At 39.8% G+C, this 22,767-nt stretch overlaps 1 protein-coding gene across 1 annotated transcript in view; it reads left to right on the plus strand.

Annotated features, from left to right (window-relative positions):
• The window catches only part of dnaaf10 (dynein axonemal assembly factor 10), a 104,962-nt gene that overhangs the window by 14,716 nt on the left and 67,479 nt on the right, over window positions 1-22,767 (plus strand). Inside the window, exons 2-3 of the mRNA XM_039737890.1 lie at window positions 9,968-10,068; window positions 21,597-21,727. Coding sequence (XP_039593824.1) covers window positions 9,968-10,068; window positions 21,597-21,727 — 232 coding nt within the window. The remainder of the gene's footprint in view (window positions 1-9,967; window positions 10,069-21,596; window positions 21,728-22,767) is intronic.

Here is a 22,767-nt window from a genome sequence, read left to right on the forward strand (position 1 = left end):
TGAAAGTGAGAGCACAGCGTGGAGTCGATGTTACTGAACCAAGATTTGCTGTGAGGATTTCAGATGTCAGGGAGGATTTTTACAGCAGATGAGCCTTCAAATCCCTCAGGTGCCTACTTCTGGACAGGAGTTTCTGGATCTGGATGTTGATAGCCTGGAGTTTGTCGATGATGCGGGTCATCTCATCATCAGCCATTGTCTGCTTCTGCTTCCGATTCGTGCTCTAGGAAAGAATTAGAGAGAGAGAAGTTAGTTAGGTGTGCACCATGTCACACAGCAGAAGGCAGTGTCTTTAAAAAAGGCAACACTTCAGTGAAATAATGTATTTTTATGAGCTTCTATATTAACACAGTAATGCATATGTTTTTTGTAATGTAACATATGTCATTTTTGTTTCAGTAAAATGAGTATTGTGCTAGATTACTTGATACTTTAAAAAATGGTATATGTTCCAGAACAGATTTTGTTTAAAAATTGCTCATTCAGCTTATCTGTGGGTGACACATTTTTCATGGCATTTTCATTAAAACTTCGAGTTGGCCTGTTTGCAAATTACTTTAGTAATTTATCCATTAAATGTCGCAAACCCCTGGTGTTTTGATTTTCCAAATCTTCCTAAGCTGTAAAGCTTCCTATGTATGAGGGGCATTCAAAAAGTTTCCATACTTTTTTTTTTTTTAACTCTATTTATTAGGTATTTCAGAAATAAATTGCATCACTTTTTTCATTTGTGATGCAATTTTCCTAGCATCATACCAACTTTTTAATGCCTTTTTAAATTACTACTCCTCTTCACTGTTTCCAAAGAAAATATAAAAGTGTGTCATTTTTTTTTAACCTCCCTCGTATCATCAAACTTGTCAGTTTTACATTAATCCATTATTTTGGATCTTCTGTAAAACGGCGTTTGTTGAGCTGTTTTTAAGGTTCCTTACATTAACTATCAGACTTTGTTATTGTTTATTCATGTGTACAAGTCCAGAATTATAAAATTTAATTGGGCTGTTGTTGCCTGTACTTGATAAATTTATAACTGTGATGCAGCATTATAATTTTCAACGTACTATTCTACTATTGTATGTGATGTGTGTTTTACCAAATAGCCATTTGAATCATGCATCAGTGTGTACCTACTACAACTGTTGTTAGCTCTGCCAATCCTCCAACATACGTGTGAGGTCCCCTGCCCCAGTGTATTGCGGATGGCTTCATGCCTCCTATTCATTCAGTCCAGATCTTGAAGGAGGGGATAGTTTTTAGTCCATTATTTCTGGTGATATTTTAATGTTTACCATGGTTTTAAAGTACTTCACTTTTATATATTAATAGAAATGTTAAAAACCAGCAAATTCTGGCAAACCTTTTTTAAATAAGCTACTTATTGTCCATTTGTTAAAATCTTTCTTTTATTGTATGGGGATGTGTTTGAATTGTTTCAGTTTTTAGTCTCTGTGTATCATATACTGTATTTCAAGTTCAGGGTGCATTTTCAGAGTGATTGTAACTCAAAGAACATAGTAAACTACAACTTAAGTTTGATCAGTAATTTATAAGTGTTTCTTGTAATCTGTCTAAACTAATGGAGCAACTTAAATTCTTTATAATCCACATAAGTGCTTTAGGAAGTACAGTAAACCCTTGGTTATTGCGATTAATCCATTCCAGACTCTACCGCGATAAATGAATTTTCGCGAAGTAGGATTATTTGTAAATCGAATATTTTTGCAGTTAGAGCATAGAAAACCTGTTTACGACCTTCTAAATACGTTGTTTAACATTATTAGAGCCCTCTAGACATGAAATAACACCCTTGAGTCAAAAGTTTAAACTGTGCTCCATGACAAGACAGAGATGACAGTTCCGTCCCACAATTAAAAGAATGCAAACATATCTTCCTCTTCAAAGAGTGCGCATCAGGAGCGGAGAATGTCGGAGAGAGAGAAGCAAACAATCAAAAATCAATAGGGCTGTTCGGGCTTTTAAGTATGCGAAGCAACGCCGGAGAAATCAGCTGCAAGGAAGGGAGCAATGTGAAGGTAGTCTTTCAGCATTTTTTAGAGGGGCGTCCGTATCCTCTAGGCCAGTGTCCGAACAGCCCCTCTGCTCACACCCCCTCCGTCAGGAGCAGAGAATGTCCGAGAGAGAGAGAAAAAGCAAACAATCAAAAATCAATACGCGCTGTTCGGGATTTCAAGCGAAGCACCGTGTGAGAAGCACATTGTATATCATTGAGGAGTTTTATTTAATATGTAATACATGCTCTGATTGGGTAGCTTCTCAGCCATCAGTCAGTAGCATCCCTTGTATGAAATAAACTGGGCAAACCAACTGAGGAAGCATGTACCATAAATTAAAAGACTCATTGTCAGCAGAAATCCGCGAACCAGCGAAAAATCTGTGATATATATTTAGATATGCTTACATTTAAAATCCGCGATGGAGTGAAACCGCAAAAGTCGAAGCACTATATAGCGAGGGATCACTGTATATGGATTACTATGTTTCGCTAAGTGCTTCTTCAGCTGGCTACCTCTTTTTCCAACTGTAGCAATAGAAACAGAATACATTAAATTCATGTCACGACAATTTCCTAAAGTTCCAGGCAAGATGGCAAACCAGGCATACCAAACATTACAAGTTAATTTGGGTGTCCACTACGTTTATTCCAAATATTTCAATTTTTTCTTGCTGACATTTTAGAATAAATACGTTTACTACTTATTTCTTCAATATTAAATTGAAATATTAGGAGATGTCTAGTTATAAAGCTTTTTATGGTTCTGTTGATAAAGCACTCACACTTTGGATTTCAACTAAAGCAAAATTGCACGTGTGTCTGACATATGTAGCTAAAGCAGTTCAACTGAAAGTAGTAGAAATTAAAGAATGTAAAACTAAGCTGGCTCATATGGATAAAAAGATTTCCTTCACTTGATGAAACAAAATATTGACCTTAAAAGAAGTGCTCTTGATTTTGAGAGATATACACACCTGTCTAATCTTAAGATTTGTGGCTTACAGGTGAAAGAAAGGGAAGATATTTCAGCGACAGTTTAGAAATTTTGATAAAAAAATTGGCTCCTTTGGGGAAAACAAGAAAATAAAATAAAACAAATCTTGTAATTATACAGTTAACATATTCTTGGCAATTTGCTCTGGATGTTGGTTAAAGATTTGCAAGGTTTTAAGGATTTAGGGATTGGCTTCACAGAGTAGATATTTAGCATATAATTCCGCTTGGCTTAAGATTCAAGAACCGCAGACCTGCACAGACAGTGTGAATATAGAGTAAGCTTGGCATGCAAAAGTTTATTATGCTTGATTAGTTCTGAAGGTCAACATGTTTTTAATTAGAAACTTTTTTTTTTCTTTTATAGGGCCATTGACTTTTTCACCTTATCTCTGCAATTACAGTTACTGTTTTGTAGTATTGTGGCATTTATTAAAATTTTTATTATGATAATTTAGGTGATATTTGTGTTCTTTAAATCCTAATTTTGTTTGCTTTCTTTAAATACTACAGTAGGAATCATAAGGACGATATCAAAAGGAAATCTTTTATTTTTTTATTTATTTATTTATTTTTTTTTGGTAAAGATTCAAAAAATAATGTTGTATATGGTTTGTATTTGCAGTAAATACTTGAGCAGTAACTGTTGATTTATATTGAATTTTAAGAGGTTAACTTTAGTATATTGGCAAAAGTGTTTAATTACTCAATTTATATTGAATTTTAAGAGGGTAACTTTATTACATTGGCAAAAATGTTTAATTACTTATGTACAAGGTGTCCCACGGGTGGGGCACCACCATATTTCAAACTTGTTTGTGTATTTTGCAATAAAACCACAAGTTAATCAAAAGCAGTCTTCTTCTTCTTTCGGCTGCTTCCATTGCCACAGCGGATCATCATCTTCCATGTTTTTCTGTCCTCTGCATTCAAAGCAGTATGGTGTTTTAAAAACACTGTTTTTACATACAAAGGGTGTCTTCTTTCAAATAAATCACAAGTTTCCATGTTGTCTACTCTCTTTTATTATAAACTATGCTGAGGTTCAGAAGATTCTAATGATGTATAGTTGTCTGTAATTGGTCATTTGTAATACATATCACAGCTGTTTCTGTAAATGGCAGAAAATGTATTGTTGTGTGTAACAGCTCATCTTTAAACACTTGTTACACATCATTATACACAAAGCTTGAGTTGGAAATTTTTTATTTTATTGAGATGGACATGTCTAAAAAAAACTCAAGGTTACGCTTAATTTGTAAGCACTTCTTATTATGACGTTGAGGCATTGTGGTGTGCAGTTTTACAGTTCAAGCATAGTAGGTTCAATTACCATACCCAAAGGCTATCTGCCTTCCTATGCTAGTTTTCTGTGTAGTGCTCTTTGTTTCATCTTGAAGTACACCAACAGCATTTCCTAGCGTACCAATGAGTAATTGTTATGCTGTACTTGTGCCTCTTGAAGTTTTACATGATTTTGATGAAGCTGGTATGAAAATGTATGTATTTTGTGGCCACTAGGGGCTTTGCAGCACCCCAACTGCACAGACGCAAGTCCCAGAATAATACAAAAGGTTTATTTTCACCAGTACCTTACAAAAATGTTTCAAAAGTTGCATAAACGCAACTCTGCACAATTCTTCTCTTTCTTTGTCTCCTCCACAACCCCCAGGCGAGATTTGTCCATCCTTCACACCAGACTCCAACTCTCCTGAATGAGGTTGAATGGCTTCTTTAATCTTGGATCCAGGAGTACTTCTGGTGCTTGGGCATACCCCAATGGAAATCCCATAAAGTAGGGAGCGTAACTCCCTGCAACTCCCTCTGGAGGCACCCACAGACCCAAGCAAGGCTTCCCCACTGGACTACAGTTTCCAGCATTCCCTGCAGGCATCTGAATGGGTAATGAACCCAAGGGATGCTGCCATCTAGCAGGTTGGGTGAGCATACAGCTTTGAAATAGAGCGTCTCCCTTGATCTCTCCATTATATTGGCCCCGGGCCAGTTAAGGGAATGGGGCCAGTCCTTGCCGGAATACCAGATCATGTATGTTGTCTTTTACAATGTACAGTACTTTAGTTTATTCCAGAAATTAAACGCAATAAAAAAGCCAGGTCAGGTCAAGGTTGGGAGCACACATTGGTACAGTGCATTGCCAAACCCACCACATGACGAAACCGCTCGAGATCCGGGTTGACAACACCCAAGGCAGACACGTGGTCCAGTCCCACCATCCAGAAATGACCATCTATCTGCCGCAACCAGGCTTTACTTGTGTTTGCCCTTGGCCTGGTCCAGCCTCTCGGGTCTTCAACAATGTGGATCCTCTGAGGTGGATCACCCTCGGGGAATGGCTCCACATGGCCTCCGTGCCGTAATTGACACTCCCTCACAATGCAGGTAATGTTCCTCATTCCGGACTCTGTGAGCAACAAAGTCGATGTAGCGGTACCCAAGGATTCTCCAAAGAGACACAGTATCGAAGGAGTCCAGTCTTCGTCTCAGGTCACTGGATAGCGTCTATGTCTCACAACCATATAGCAAGACATGTCTATACAAAATGACAAATAAAAAAGCCACAACAACAAAAATAAATAAACAAATGTTTATGGGGCAGTTGCAACAAAAGGCACAAGAAGAAGGGTTTAGTGCAGCACAAAAACCCCAATCCATTGCGCAAGACTTAAGGTTGTACTGTTTTTTGGTAAACAGAAATTCTTTCAAGGACTGGCATGAAAAATAATTTTGAAAGTAAAGGTTTTGATAGGTACATAATTACAGTGCATCCGGAAAGTATTCACAGCGCACCACTTTTTCCACATTTTGTTATGTTGAACCTACCAGAAGGACAACCATCTCTGCAGCAATCCACCAATCAGGCCTGTATGGTAGAGTGGCCAGACAGAAGCCACTCCTTAGTAAAAGGCACATGGCAGCCAACCTGGAGTTTGGCAAAGGGCACCTGAAGGACTCTCAGACCATGAGAAACGAACATCTGGTCTGATGAGACAAAGATTGAACTCTTTGGTGTGAATGCCAGGCGTCACGTTTGGAGGAAACCAGGCACCGCTCATCACCAGACTAATACCAACCCTACAGTGAAGCATGGTGGTGGCAGCATCATGCAGTGGGAATGTTTTTCAGCAGCAGGAACTGGGAGACTAGTCTGGATAAAGGGGAAGATGACTCCAGCAATGTACAGAGACATCCTGGATGAAAACCTGCTCCAGAGCAGTCTTGACCTCAGACAAGGGCGACGGTTCATCTTTCAGCAGGACAACAACCCTAAGCACAGGGCCAAGATATCAAAGGAGTGCCCACAGGACAACTCTGTGAATGTCCTTGAGTGGCCCAGCCAGAGCCCAGACTTGAATCCGATTGAACATCTCTGGAGAGATCCTAAAATGGCTGTGCACCGACGCTTCCCATCCAACCTGATGGAGCTTAAGAGGTGCTGCAAAAAGGAATGGGTGAAACTGGCCAAGGATAGGTGTGCCAAGCTTGTGGCATCATATTTAGAAAGACTTGAGGCTTTGGTGGTGAGGCGGCCTTCTGCTGCTATGCACCTAAAATCTGGAATAGCCTGCCAATAGGAATTCGCCAGGCAAATACAGTGGAGCACTTTAAAACACTGCTGAAAACACATTACTTTAACATGGCCTTTTTATAACTTCACTTTAACATAATCCTGATACTCTGTATGTTCAATTCTTCATAATAACTATTCATGGTGGCTCTAAAATCCATACTGACCCCTACTCTCTCTTCTGTTTCTTTTTCCGGTTTCTTTGTGGTGGCGGCCTGCGCCACCACCACCTACTCAAAGCATCATGATGCTCCAACAATGATGGACTGAAAGCCAGAAGTCTACGTGACCATCATCATCAGGTCCTTCCATGAAAATATGATGATTTATGTTAGGTAGAATGCCCAGAGGGGACTGGGCGGTCTCTTGGTCTGGAACCCCTACAGATTTTATTTTTTCTCCAGCCCTTGGAGTTTTTTTTGTTTTTCTGTCCACCCTGGCCATCGGACCTTACTCTTATTCTATGTTAATTAATGTTGACTTATGTTTATCTTTTATTGTGTCTTCTATTTCTCTATTCATTTTGTAAAGCACTTTGAGCTACATTTTTTTTGTATGAATATGTGCTATATAAATAAATGTTGATTGATTGATTGAGGCTGTAATTGCTACCAAAGGTGCATCGACAAAGTATTGAGCAAAGGCTGTGAATACTTATGTACATGTGATTTCTCAGTTTTATTTTTAATAAATTTGCAAAAAAAACTCAAACTTTTTTCACATTGTCATTATGGGGTGTTGTGTGTAGAATTCTGAGGAAAAAAATGAATTTAATCCATTTTGAAATAAGGCTGTAACATAACAAATTGTGGAAAAAGTGATGCTCTGTGAATACTTTCCGGATGCACTGTATACATACTTAGTTACAAGTTGTTTACTTGTAATATAAAGTGTTTGTGTGAAAATTTCTTTTTTCTAAAAAACTGCAATTTCAGTACTTGTTTTGAGAGATTGTTTAGGTGTAAGAGAATAAATGTTTCTAAAAAGGTACTCACTGTTTCTAAATAAGGGGGCACCTTGTGCCAAACAGTATAAATTTCCAATGCTAATGAGTGTGATATCTAAATTTGGGCGGACAGACACATAGTGATGGAGAAGGTCACTGATGTAGTTTGGCGCAAGGTCGTTTAAGGCTTTGTAGGTTATTAGTAGGATTTTATATTCTATTCTGTAAGACATGGGGAGCCAGTGAAGGCAGAGCCGGATGGGTGTTATGTGCTCGCTCATGCTGGTTCGAGTAAGGACTTTTGCAGCCGAGTTTTAAATAAGCTGGAGCTGTGATATAAGATTAGAAGGGACACCTGCCAGTAGGAAATTACAATAATCGATGCGGGATGTGATAAAAGCATGGACAAGTTTCTCAGCGTTAGAAAAGGAGAGGAAGGTGTGAACACGGGATATGTTATGAAGGTAAAAGTAAGAAAATTTCTTAATGTGATTTATGTGGGTGGAATAAGAAAGGTAGGAATCTAAAATGACACCAAGATTCTTTGCAGTAGAGGCAGGTCTGATGAGATCACTACCAAGATTGACTGGGAAGGAGCTCATTTTATTAAGTTGCACTTTAGTCCTAATTTACAGGAGTTCAGTTTTGTTGCAATTTAATTTTAAAGAGTTCTGCTCCATCCAGGTATTTCACTGATAAAAAAGTGCCACTTATCAGTGCCATTTTAACAAAGTTTACTGTCCACTGTCAAATTAAAGAGCACCCTGGTAAAATGACAATAACATGGAATACACCTGCAACCTTAGAACACAGACTTCATGACATTGCTGTGCATGAGGAAACAGCAGGCATGCGGCTGCACATAATGTGTATTGATGGGCAGGACAGCATTTTGCATGAAGCATGTGTTGTATCAAAAGAGAAATGTCATACAAATAAATATGAACACAAGAAGACCCATGACAATAGCACCTTAGTGTGCCTGTGCCAAATCAGAATGGACAACTGCATAGATATCTTTGTAACAGGGGACCTACATCATGGGCTGATGAATTTAAAATATTTTTCCTGGTTTCCTTGCATTTTGATGATCGGTTGTGTCATATTCATTCCTTCGTTCATTTTTCTGGCACAAGCATAACCAGGCTCTCATTGAAGGTCACCGTTTGGAATACCTGGCCTTGGTGTCAGCCACTCCATGCACTTAAAAATATTTTCATATATACGTCTCCCATGTTTACTGTCATTTTTGCTGTGCATTCCTTACACCCAGTGGACCCATGAAATGCATAAAACAGCCTTTATGAGGCTCAAGGATTTCCAAGGGGGAGCCTGTTCTGACAACAATTAAAAATAATGGCCTTTTGCATCTGTTACAATATACGTGGCTTACATTTTCAATAATTTTGTTCGCCATTGAAGAACTAAGCCTATTTTTGGTCTCATCTGCGACCATTTTAATCACAGTTTGGAGCCCATTTATGAGGCTCGAAGATTTCCAAGGGTGAGCCTGTTCCGACAACAATAAAAATAATGGCCTTTTGCATCTGTTGCAATATACATGATTTACATTTTCAATGATTTTGTTTGCCACTGAAGAACTAAGCCTATTTTTAGTCTCATTTTAATCACAGTTTAGAGCCCTGGTTATTTAGCAATAAATAAAATATTACCAAATGTGATTTTGTAGTAAGTATTTTCACCTTTCACTTTAATATTTTGCATGCAAAATCTGCACCAATATATGCAAAATGTGTGTAATCCAAGGTTTTCTTTTCGATTTTCTATTGTAAAAGTGGTGTTTTTTTAAAGAATATATGGAAAGCATGAGTTTAATTGTACAGTATAATTTTGTTAAAATGTCTTTTACAGTTAAATAATCAGACTGACTATATATGCTGAAGAATGCAAAAGTAATTATTTCTTTTTATATAAACCACACAAGGGGCAGCACGGTGGCGCAGTGGGTAGTGCTGCTGCCTTGCAGTTAGGAGACCCGGGTTTGCTTCCCGGGTCCTCCCTGCATGAAGTTTGCATGTTCTCCCCATGTCTGCGTAGGTTTCCTCTGGGTACTCCAGTTTCCTCCCACTGTCCTAAGACATGCAGGTTAGGTGTATTGGCAATTCTAAATTGTCCCTTGTGGGTGGGTGTGTGTGTATGTGTGCGCCCTGCAGTGGGCTGGCACCCTGCCCAGGGTTTGTTTCCTGCCTTGTGCCCAGTGTTGTCTGGGATTGGCTCCACCAGACCCCCATGACCCTGTAGTTCGGATATAGCAGGTTGGATAATGGATGGGTGGGTGGATAAACCACACATTACAAATATTTTCAATCTTTTACTAAAACATGTAGTAAAACTGCAATTTTTGAAACTACTAAGCTTTTTTATTTGTGTTCATTTAACCAAAGGCATGTTTTTCATTTCACAGATTGAGAAATCTAAGCCTATTAAATGTGGGACCTTTGGATTTACATCACTTCAACAGAGATATTTAGCCACTGGAGATTTTGGTGGTGGTCTTAATGTCTGGTGAGTGATGTATTCTTTTGCCTGGTATTAAACATGTTAATCAATTCTTTTATCTTTTCTGATGGTAAAGATGAAGTAAAAGTGCTTTACTATATAATTTATGGATTGAGTTAGATTATTAGCAGTGTGACAACAATAGGGGTGCTTAGGAGCAGTTCTTGAATTCAGAAAGACACAAAGTTATGTCTCAAAAAATGTTTTTTTTATTATATGAAACTTTAACAAATAAGAGTAAAATGGAAAGATCAACATGCAACACAAAGTGCAAACAAACTAGCAAACACTTTGTCTCTCTTGGGCCTGTCTAAACAATATTTAGCTAATGACCCAACACATTCAAAGAGTATGCTCCTTCCTGTATCCCTGACTTCTTTTTTTTGTTCTTGTATTAGTCACTCTGTTCTATTTTGTTATTTGTGCCCTTGCCTCTATCTGCTCCTCGACCAACTCCTAGCTTGGATTACTAATGTAGAAATGGTATGAGAATTTAGTTTGGTTAAATAATTATCCACTTTGCCTTTGGCGATGCCATTTGCCACCAGGAGGCACTGCAGGAAGATATTATCCCTGCTAGGAATCTGTGCTTGCTGGTTTGAATCACATAAAATGCCAGAGGTGACTCTACTCCGTTGGGTCACTGAGCAAGGCCCTTAACCTGCAATTGTTCCGTCATGGGTATGACATTAATTTGTATCCAGCCCTGCAAGGAGGTCCTCCAACTTGCAGAGAAAACTTGGGGGTTGGTGGCAGGACTGGCACTCCAGCCACTGTGAAAAACCTCACACTGTTCAGTGTGATGCTGAGGTGTCACCCACTGCACAGCTGCACACGAATCTCAATCTGGGTGGTTTGCGCGGCAATGCGCCGTTATCGGCGCATGCTCCCAACCTCTCTTTGGGATTCCTTTCTGACCCGGAAATTCGTCCAATGGACCATGTCCATATCTGTGGATATGTGATACAGTAAGGAGAAGCAAAGGTGCGTGCACTTGATGAGTGCCAATTAGGGTGAAACACATGTTGTGTACTCTTTGTATTATTTGACAGGTACTGTATCACATATCTTTGATCTGCTTCTTGCAACTGAGAGAACATGGCGGATGTTTGCCGACTGGCCAACTGACCACAAGGTATTACCAGGTAGGTAGGCATCCAAATTATCAGATTGCGATTCACACTTATGAATGTAACATTCAGATCTTCATTTGGTCCAGTAGGCAAAACAGCTGCCATAGCACAACTTCATATTATGATTCAGACCTATGAAAATACATTACACAGTTATACATTGTACCCCGCCCCGGGAGAACTACTAAATCCTGGGTTTGCTGCACGATCATGTTGCGATGTTTCACTCACCTTTTGGGCTTTCTGACTCCCTCCCAATCGCACGTGTGTGACATGACCCCAACACCCATCACCCCCCATCCCAATAAGCCCAGACCCATCGGGTCAGGTGACTTGCACCGAGATGGTTGTGGGCACGGGAAAGAACATCCACGTTGGCCTGCAAGGAACTTTTACGATATATAACACTAAAACAATAAGGTTAAAGGTCTAAAAACCACCTCATGACACGAGGATTAGACTCCCGGTGAAGGGACATCCACTGTAAGGCAGCATGATCCATCACCAGAGTAAATTCCCATCCCAGTAGGTAGTACCTTAACTGCATGATAGCCCATTTAACCGCCAAGGCCTCCTGTTCCACCGTGGCATACTTGGTCTGTTTGTCCAGCAGTTTCCGGCTGGGGTACATAATGGGGTGTTCAGCACCATTGACGCATTGGCTCAACACGGCACCCCAGTCCTGTGTCCGATGCATCGGTCTGGATAATAAAAGAGAGAGAAAAATCAAGATATTTCAAAACGGGTGCTGACGTAAGGGCCACATCCCATACAACTTTTAAGGGTACTCTTTTCTTTGTCAAATCAGTTAATGGTGAAGCTATTTCCGAAAAATGGGGTACAAAATGGCAGTAGTCATCGGACAGGGCTAATTAATGATGGCATCGATTTTGGAACATGTAAGCTACCCCACCAGGTAGCCTAAATATGTGGCTTCTTTTAACCCAAAAAATCACTTTTCTGGATTAATATGAAGTCACGCTTTTGCTAGTGTGGAAAGCGCCATTTTAACCTGAAACACATGTTCCTTCCAGGTGCCGGAATAGATGACCACTTCATCTAGGTAGATGCCACTAAAGGAATTGTTGGGCCTTAGGAGTGTCTTTACCAGACATTGAAAGGTTGCTGGTGCCCCATGCAAACCAAATGGAAGGATCTTGTATTGCCAGTATCCGCTAGGTGTACTAAAATTGTTTTTTTGTTTAGCAGAGGCCGTTAAGGGAATTTGCCAATACCCTTTAGTCATGTCAAGAGTAGTTAGAAATTGTGCATTTCCAAGTCGATCGTCCACTTATGGCATTGGATACATGTCGAATGTAGAAACTTGATTGAGTCGACGAAAGTCATTACAAAACCTCCATGACCCATCTTGCTTGGGACCTAAGACAATTGGACTAGACCAGGGCCTATAACTTTCTTCAATAACCCCTAAATCTAACATTCGTCTTGCTTCCAATTCAACTTCCGCTTTATTTGCCTCCGGGAGCCCATAGAGTTTTTCTCTGTCAATTATCCCCGGGTCAGTAATGATGTCATGCTCAATCAGAGTAGTATGCCCTGGTAACTCGTTAACAACTTTCAGTACAGACAGTATAGCCATTTCTAGGTCCTGTTTTTGTTCTGGTGTCAAATCAGGTCTGAAATTAAGGTCAGAATGGGATATGAAAAGGGAACAAGGCTGGCGAGAGGGTCGATCAAGTTCCCTGTCCTTCCACAGTTTCAGCAAATGAATTTGATAAACTCATTCATTCGGTCGACAATTTGGTTGTTTAACCAAATAATCAACAAGTCCTTTTCTTTCCTTAATTTCGTAAGGGCCTTGCCAATGGGCCAATATTTGGAACGAGGTTGGAACAAGTACCATTACACGATTACCTGGGACAAATTCCCAAATGGTGGTATTTCTGTTAGAACAACACAACCTTGCTGTTTAAGCCATCTCTAAATTTTCTTTTAGAATGGGTCTAATACCGTGTAATTGTGCGATATACTCCAGTATATTTGAGGTAGGACGGACCTCCTCTTCCCAACCTTCTTTTAACATATCCAATAGGCCACGGGGTTGTCTTCCATATAATAATTCAAACGGAGAAAACCCTGTGGAGGCCTGGACTTTGATAGGCAAAAAAACAAGAGGAAGTAACTGATCCCAGTTTCTTCCATCTGCAGTAACTACCTTCCGTAACATCTGTTTTAAAGTTTGATTAAATTGTTCTACCAACCCGTCTGTTTGGGGATGATAGACCAATGTTTTAAGATGTTTTATTCTGAGTAATTTAGCCACCTCCCCGAACATCTCTGAAGTGAAAGGAGTCCCTTGGTCCATTAAAACCTCTTTGGGGATCCCAACACATGCGAATATCCCTACTAGTTCCTGTGTGATGTTTTTTGAATTAGCTGAGCACAAGGGAACAGCTTTGGGGAATAGAGTAGCATAATCCACTAGAAACAAAATCTATTTAAATCCTTTTAACGAGGGTTCTAATGGGCCTATGAGGTCAATACCGACTCATTCAAAGGGTATATCTATCAGGGGAAGGGGAACGAGAGAAGCACGATCCCTCCTAGGAATCTGATGAATTTGGCACTCGGGGCACGAAGCACAAAATCGTTGGACCTCCTCATTAATTCCCGGCCAATGAAATTGGAGTTTTATCCTCTCCAAAGTGAGCATGTGCTAGTTCACAAACCTGTCGCCGAAAACTGCGTGGAACTAGCAACAATGTTCTCACTTCACCCCGTTCTCAGCCACTCAATATAATAATTCATTTTTTATTTCAAAGAAAGGCATCGGTGGCTGGGATCTAGGGTTATATGCCCCTCGGTGGATACTATGGCATTCCTTGCAGATTTTAAGGAATCATCGTGGGCAGGGCTTCAACCACCACGTCCTCCACGTTAAGTGTACTAGCTCCCGCAGAGGACAATGGGACATAGGACCACTACAGGTACACAGTATGAGGGAGTCTATTGACTGTGTTACACGGCGTGGAGGCTGTCGGAGTAGAAGCACTCTCCATTATTAAGCCCAATTTTTTCTCCCGTACAGTTACATTTTTACCGCTACTAATGACTTTCCAATCTCTCCCCAATATAACGGGAAATGGAGAGTCTGGAAATACTGCCATGGTCATTCTTATCATGAGGTGATCCACCATAACAACACATTTGGCAGTCTTATAATACCGGATGTCTCCCTGAATACATTTCAGGCTAGTTTTAATTTTAAGCCATTGTTGCGATAAAACGAATCGGGAAGCAATAATGGAAATATTACTCCCGGAATCGAACATTGCTCTTACCTTCTGGCCATTTACAATAATTGCACCTGTATAGGGAAGAGATAAAGGATTAATCACAGTGGCACAGTACTTTTCCCCTTTGATCAGTGGGCAATTCATAGGCTTGTTAGTGCACATCGTGAACAGATGACCAAATTCGCCACACTTGAAACAGCATGGTGTATTGTTTGTCCTTTTTTTGGACAGCAGGCATGGGTGGTTGTTGTTAGGGCTCAGGGGTTGCTCCACGTACCTGTTGGGGACAGCGAGAGAACCATTCTGACCGCCCCGATTTGCAAGCCGACCAGTGATGTTCCACGATTTTAATCAAGGTGTCCATATTATCATAGTTTTGCCGCCGGATTTGCTGGGCGATCTCATCAGGGAGGGCATGCACGAAGGTCTCATAGGCTAATAATTCAACCATTTTTTGGGAGCTGTTAATGCTGGGCCATAGCCAGCGACAAACCTTGCTCCATGCTTCAAACGCCTGTGTTCTGAGTGGCCTTTTGGGGTCAAATTTCCACTCCCTCCATTCTCTTGCCTGCCATTTCGGAGATATGCCGTAGCATTTCTCTTCGCAGTACGTTCAAAAACTAAAAAATAACTTTTGATGTTATCATCTTCAGTTAGATAGGTTAATTGAGTTGGCAATGACCGAGCGGTCTCCGTCTGAACTGTTGCTGCTGCGCGAGCCTGGGATTCCGCCAGTTGCGTTCGGGTTTTGCCCATCTGCAGTTTCATGAATGTTGATAATATGGTGTTCAGGTCTTGCCCTTCACCCATTTTCGAGCAAAAAATCCTGCCGGCTATGCCAATTTTGGAGAATTATTCAATAAAGAAGAGAGATCCACAAAAATAAAGTTTTGGGGACCGTCCCTGTATATTGTCCTGCAGACAAATAGAAGCAAAATCGATGACAAAGTGGATATGGCAAGATGGCGTTTTTATAGAGCAATGCATTATGGTAACAGGAACTGGTTGGCAGGAACAGGAAGTGATGTCCATGGTGACAGGTGGAAGTGATGAAAAATGGAGTCGCCGGAAGTGATGTTATGGTGGCTATTTTGAAACCCAGAAATTGCCGCTATTATCTTTCTTCGGTTTTCCTGTTGGGAGAAAAAGTTCAGGTAAGTACCACGTGACAATCCTTCATTTCGTGATGTTTCACTCACCTTTGGTCTTTCTGACTGCCTCCCAGTCATGATCATCCTTGAGATGTTTCTGCAGCTTAATTGGAGTCCACCTGTGGTAAATTCAGTTGATTGGACATGCTTTGGAAAGGCACACACCTGTCTATATAAGGTCCCACAGTTGACAGTTCATGTCAGAGCACAAACCAAGCATGAAGTCAAAGGAATTGTCTGTAGACCTCCGAGACAGGATTGTCTCGAGGCACAAATCTGGGGAAGGTTACAGAAAAATTGCTGCTGCTTTGAAGGTCCCAATGAGCACAGTGGCCTACATCACCCGTAAGTGGAAGAAGTTCGAAACCACCAGGACTCTTCCTAGAGCTGGACGGCTATCTAAACTGAGCGATCAGGGGAGAAGGGCCTTATTCAGGGAGGTGACCAAGAACCCGATGGTCACTCTGTCAGAGGTCCTCTGTGGAAACAGGAGAACCTTCCAGAAGGACAACCATCTCTGCAGCAATCCACCAATCAGGCCTGTATGGTAGAGTGGCCAGACGGAAGCCACTCCTTAGTAAAAGGCACACAGCAGCCCACCTGGAGTTTGCCAAAAGGCACCTGAAGGACTCTCAGACCACGAGAAGCAAAATTCTCTGCTCCAATGAGACAAAGATTGAACTCTTTGGTGTAAATACCAGGCGTCACGTTTGGAGGAAACCAGGCACTGCTCATCACCAGACCAATACCATCCCTACAGTGAAGCATGGTTGTGGCAGCATCATGCTGTGGGGATGTTTTTCATACATTATATATTTATATATATGTATGTGTAAGAATAGGAACAGAAAACGGTGAGAAATGAATTGAGAAATCAAGAGGAAACCTTTGTGCCAGCCAATGTCTCCACAAGGAAATAAAAGTGGGTAAACCATAGGATCGCAATTCATATTGAGCATTAAAATCTGTTTACAGGAGTTGCCTCTCCTGATAGATGCAAATATCCCTTTCAGCAGGGGGTTCACCATCTTCTCCGACGAAAATCGCTGTAACATCGGTGTGACATGTCGGGGCATTGTATCATCGTAAATGCTGCCCAGGGTTTTACTTGAAAACCATTCATACAGATGCTGTTGGATTGGACTGAGCGATTTCATGCATGTGTTTGTATGATTTAGCGAAGGGGTTGATTGTTCTGAGCATGGAATCTAGCTGGAGAAGTACATTTTCGCTGCATGCAGAGTTTGCTTTATTTTGTAAGTGTACTTCAGTAGCTTGCGCTGTGTCAAAAATATACAACTGTCCATATCCAGGAGAGGTAGAAGTGTTAGTATATAGTGGAGAGATTTGGTGATAAATTTGCCCGTGTATTTTAAAACAGTATGGTTCGTGGCCAGGAGGTTGAGCTATCTGTGCACCCATGGAAGCAAATGCTAGAGAAGAGTTGTATTCTCGAATGTGTTCACGATAATTTTTACCTTCTGATGTTTGCTGTGTAAGAAGCTGTTGTAAAGACACAGGTGGCTCCCGCAAAGGTGGTAAAGCTACTTTACCATCGTGGCAGCACCTCGAGTACTTGTTGGATGTATTATGCTCAGCAGGCCAGTATAGTTCATGACAGTGTTTGCACTGTTGGTCTGGAGTCCCAATGTTGTACTATTGGACGGGAAGATAGGAATGAGGTGAAGAAGTACCTGTGGTAACGGGAAGACGATTGTGTGTGTATGTCTGCTGAGACGATGTTGGTTTGGAAACATTGCTTTGCAGATGTCGCATTGTAAGACTTGTGAATGTGTTTTGTTGAGAATAGTCGGACAATCCTGTGTAGTGAACTTCTTATTGCATTTCTGGCACTCGTAGTTCTTGGGAAGAATGCCTTTTCTTGTGTTTAGCAAGTGAGGTTCGCGTTTGAAAAGTTTTGTTGCAGGAATCGAACTGGAAGAATGTGTTAGTGGAGTGGGAGTCGGGTCATTTTTTAGCAGAGTGAATTTTTGTGTGTTTGTGAAGATAGTTCTGCGTTGTGAAACGTTTTGTGCAAGTGTGACACTGAAACAATTTGTCTTTGCAGTGAATTTTCTTGTGTTTGGCAAGGCTGGGTTTTGTTTTGAAAGGTTTACTACAAATGTTACAGAGGAAGGTTGTACCAATAGACGGAACTGTTGTGTTTTGTGGAAGAGAATAATGACTGAGGACTGATGTGTTGGTGTTATCAGACATTATGTGCTGCTGTGGAGACATCATTGGAATCGCTAGGAGGGCTTCATAGTGGCCATTGTCCAGTTGTCCTGAGTATAGAAGGTAAATGAAGAGAGTATTTCCAGAATTGTAAATGCAAGGCGAGATGTTGGGGTCGTGTTTGAAGTAAATGACAATGCTAGCATGGAGAATCTCTGAAAGATCTTGAATTTCAGCTTCACCACCATAAACTCCAGATGTTGCCATGTATTGATAGTACTCCTGACTTGTTGTGATAACTCGATTTGTGTTGGAAAGAACAACAGGAAGAATGTCTCCAAATCTGTCCCGGTGTGATGCAACAAAATCTATTGCCCTATGTCGTAGTGAGAATGCATTGCCTTCCTGAACCATTTGTGTCAAAAAAATAACCCACTGATAGGAACAGGTAATTGCCGGATCCGGGAATAGAGATGACGTTGTACAAAAACCCGTCGACAGTTGCAGTATAACGAAAATAGCAAGGTGTATTGAAGGCCGCAGTCAGCGTGGGGAAGTGTTTGGAAGAGAACAAATAGGAATCGAGAAATTCTTTGCGTGCGTGTGGGCGGGACCAGTTTTAAAGAGGAGACACAGGAATCGAGAAATGCCGTGTTGACGGGACAGGTTTTGAGGTGGATGCAGGACGAACCAGAAGAGAAATATATATATTATATTATATGTTACCGATAAGTCATTTCTGGCGTAAATTCGTTTGACTTCCTCGTTTCTAGGTACTAGGATTGCCCGTGTACTCATTTTTTCTGTTGATAACCATTTGTGATGAAATTCTTCAATAAGATTTGGACATAATACGTCTTCTTTAATTGGGAACCTAAACTGAGAAAAACGTTCAAATTTATAAGAGCTGAGCTGAGAGTGCAGGAGGTGTGTCTGACAATAGCATTCACAAGACTTAGAGGTGAGAGTAACATGGTCTTGTTTGAAAATGGTTGATAGGAGGGCATGACTTGAAAAAAATCTCATGGCAATATTCTCTTCTTGCAGGACTTGATAAAATCTTCCTAAAAGTCTTGTCGCGTCGAAAGATTTTTTTTATATAATAGAGAGATATCTATGCAGATGCTTTATACTTTTTTCTTCCATTAACTGATTTTTTTTTCTTTTCTCCCAGGGCTGAATATTTTTTCCAAGATGCTCGGTTTTCTGAAAAGCACACAAAGGAATAGTTTCTCACATAAATCAATATAAAACATCTGTCGCTACATGTTAGATGTCCAGCAGCAGCGCATGGCAGTGAGCGGCTGCCAGCCTGTTTTCTGAAAAGCACAAAGCAATGGTTACACACATAAATCAAGGTGGGGGAGGCGGCGGCAGCAGCAGCAATCGCTGGTTTGTACCTCTTGTCAATGTGTGTGGCAGTTTTCCCAGGTGAACATTGCCATACATTCATCAGCTATACAAACGTGTTCAGCACCACAAACAGCAGGGGACCAATCAGCTGATGCTGGTACTTCAGTTTTGTTTTCGATCTCGATCTCCAGATCACTTGCACAAAAATCAGACTCTGGCAAGTCAGAGATCAATTCAAAATAATAAAATATACGCAGAACCTTGTCCACTGAGTATTTTGCCTTGCACATTTGCTTTGCTGTTTTGCCAGAGGTCAATGCCGTTTTTGCTGTTGTTTGCTTGTCACTGCTTATGCACACACAGGGATTAGATGGTATAAGTCAGCAATTCTAACATTCTCCTAAGCAAAGAGGATCTATCTTAGCTGTAACTGAGAGTTTGTCCACTTTTGTCAATATCTGCCCTACACCCCTCCTGCAAACAAAAGTCAATATCCACCCTAAAAGAGTTAAAAGGATAGAAATGCCCTATAAGCAGTAATAAATAAGTCTTTCGTTATTATTATTATTCCAGAGGGTCACATGAGTTTTCTTTCTTGGGGAGGGGGAAGGGGAGAGCTCTTTTAAGGCTTGTTTTGAGATCATTGTTGGGTACATGGCTAATTATTTATACAAATTAGCCTTGCCCAGCCAGAGCACAGGAATCAGTGTTATATGTCCAGTGGCAGTACTCATAATGTTTTCATTATTGTAAGCTATTGTACCCCTCAAATGAAAATACTGCACAGCTATTTATGTATGTATTTATTTATTTATTGAGTACTGTTTTGGTTGGTGAAACCATGCATACCTGAAGCAGCTTCAAGAAAATATTTAATGAAAATGGTCACAGGTGAATCCAGTATATTTGGTGTGAAAAATGCTTTAATGAATTTTTGTCAATCAGCACTAGACTTTACTTAATGTTATGCTGGCCTGGTTTAGAAATCCTGTGGTCAGAAACAAAAACTGAACAATTTAAATTGTAATTGTAATAAACTTACTTTGGCTCAACAGTCCAATCTCACAGTCCCATTTAATAAGCAAGTATTACTCAAGGTTGAGTGTATTCTGTCAGGCGGGACTCATCCACTACATTTTCAATTTTAGTTGTTGCCATCAGGTCACAAGTTCAAGGTTCCCAGGATGAAAAAATACCTGTTCAAATACTCTTTTTTCCAATTGCTATTAATTTAAATAAGTTACATCTTTTATAAACACCTACAGACTTAAATTATAGGATAAACAGGTAGCATTTGTTTTTAGAAACTCTTAGACTTCTTAATGTTGTAATGAACAAAAACATTTATTTAGCAGTAGTTATTTTGGAAAACACCTTGGAAATGAGAGAGCTTGGAAGAGAATGACCATGTAAGGTCAAGCTAATTCAGAATGCCAATAATACACAAACATCAGCACTTTACCACAGTAGTGTGCAGATGGCTGTCTATGACTGCACAATACATTGGATCTTAAAGTAGATAGTCTGCAGCCACAGAAGATGGGAAGATGAGGTTACAATGTGTACAAGACAAAGAAAATTGTGAGATTTAAAAATTTGAAAAATGTTGCTTGGCTTGCCAAATCTGTATTTCCTCTGTGACACATAGATAATGGTCAGAATTTGGCATAAAAATCATGATAATATTCAATCATCGTGCCTTGTGGTAGACGTACAGACTAGTAATGTTAATATGTGTGGAGATTGTTTTCTTTACAGACATTATACCTCTTAAATACAAATTGAGTATAATTTGAATACTATAATGTACCTAAGTATTGTCACAAAGCAAACATCTTAAGCTGACCACCTAATCAGATGGTTAAGTGTATATGTAGGTGTTTAAGTTAATTATCAGCTCCAAAACTTTGTGGTTTGAGAATGGGTAGATTAGGCCCCTACAACCCCAAAATGTGATAGAGCTGATTGTGTAAATGTATAGATGAGTGATTGTATAAACTGTTTTAGTTAACTTTGAACATTCTTTTTATTGTAAAAAAATAAATAAATAAAAATAAATTTAACATTTGAAACAGAGTCTATATTTTTAATAAAAAATAAGAAGTACCTCAGTGTATGTTTTCTGCCTGTTGCTAACTGGCAATGCAGTGCTTCCTCCCAGCGTCCTAGACTAAATGCTTACACTCATTAGTTCAATTGTATTAATTTTGCTATTTCTGCAAAATATGTATTTGTTTGTCTGATTTGACCTTTGAGTCTGTATCCTTTGTTTTTTTCATCTTTTTGTGTGCATGTAAATCTCCACCTGGGAATAATTATGTTTATCTAATCTATTAATGTGTGTTTAAAATATGTATGTGTACTGGTAATGATCTGGTAGTTTACTGTAATTAATTATTTATGAGTTATCTGTAATTAAGTTATTTCATTTACAAATCTTATATTCTTTTTTCAATGTTTTACAGGAATCTGGAAACCCCTGATGTCCCTGTGTATTCTGTAAATGCACACAAGGAGATAATTAATGCCATTGATGGTGTTGGAGGCTTGGGTATTGGTGATGGAGCACCAGAGATTGTAACTGGAAGTAGAGATGGTAAAAAAAAGTCAATTTACTTCATAAAATATTAATGTTGCAAAGCTATACTAGGGGATTTTAGTGAGTATATGTTTTTAGCATTGTAAATAAGAGAAGGTATTAAAGTAGCATTCCTGAACCTAGAAATAGATTAAAGAGACATAAATGAAATAAGAAGCATAATTGCATGGAATGATGAGCTAATAAGGAGCAAAAAAGAACATTGCCAGCACTGAAAAAAACCCTTAAAAATGGGTGATCTTATTTCTACTGTAATGGCAAAAGGAAAATCAGACACATCAGAGATCACAAAATCAGTAGCCTGACGTTCCCGTGCTGTTAACGTTTCTAGTTGGGATTTCTAAACGCTGCCCTGCCCAACCACCACCTAAAATTCTGAGTGAAATCAAATTACCTCTTTTATTTGCTTTGTCCACTCTCATGACTTACTATTTGAATGAAACAAAAAATGATTAAAACATGTTTGTTCCATAATCATAATGATTTATGTGCAGAAATGTATTTGCTTGTGTGTGTGACTAATATATTATAAGACTAATAACTGCAAAGTGAATCGTAGAGCGTATGAGAACATGAGGGCAACCATTAAGAAGGGTATCAGGGAGGCTAAAAGACAGTTGGAGAGGAATATAGCAGATAAGGCGAAAGAAGATCCTAAGAGATTCTTTCAGTATTTTAGTAGTAAAAGAACAGTCAAGGAGGAGGTCAAGTGCATCAGAAATAGTAAAGGGGAATTAAAAGATACAGACAGTGAAATGGCGGATGCCCTAAATGTACATTTTTCTGAGGTGTTTACAAGTGAGCAAGTGGATAACCTGCCAGAGGTAAACGTGACTACTAAGGAGGTATTAAATAAGTTGAAATCAAACAAATCGCCAGGACCAGATAATATTTATCTTCTTGTTGTTAAGGAGGCTAGTGAGTACTGTACATATATAAACTCTTGACACATATTTTTAGGGAGTCACTGTACACTGGAGAGATTCCGAAGGACTGGAAAATGGCAAATATCATTCTATTATATAAAAAGGGTGACA

The sequence above is a fragment of the Polypterus senegalus genome, chromosome 16 (genome assembly GCF_016835505.1).
Source record: "Polypterus senegalus isolate Bchr_013 chromosome 16, ASM1683550v1, whole genome shotgun sequence".
In the NCBI taxonomy this organism is placed as follows: domain Eukaryota; kingdom Metazoa; phylum Chordata; class Cladistia; order Polypteriformes; family Polypteridae; genus Polypterus; species Polypterus senegalus.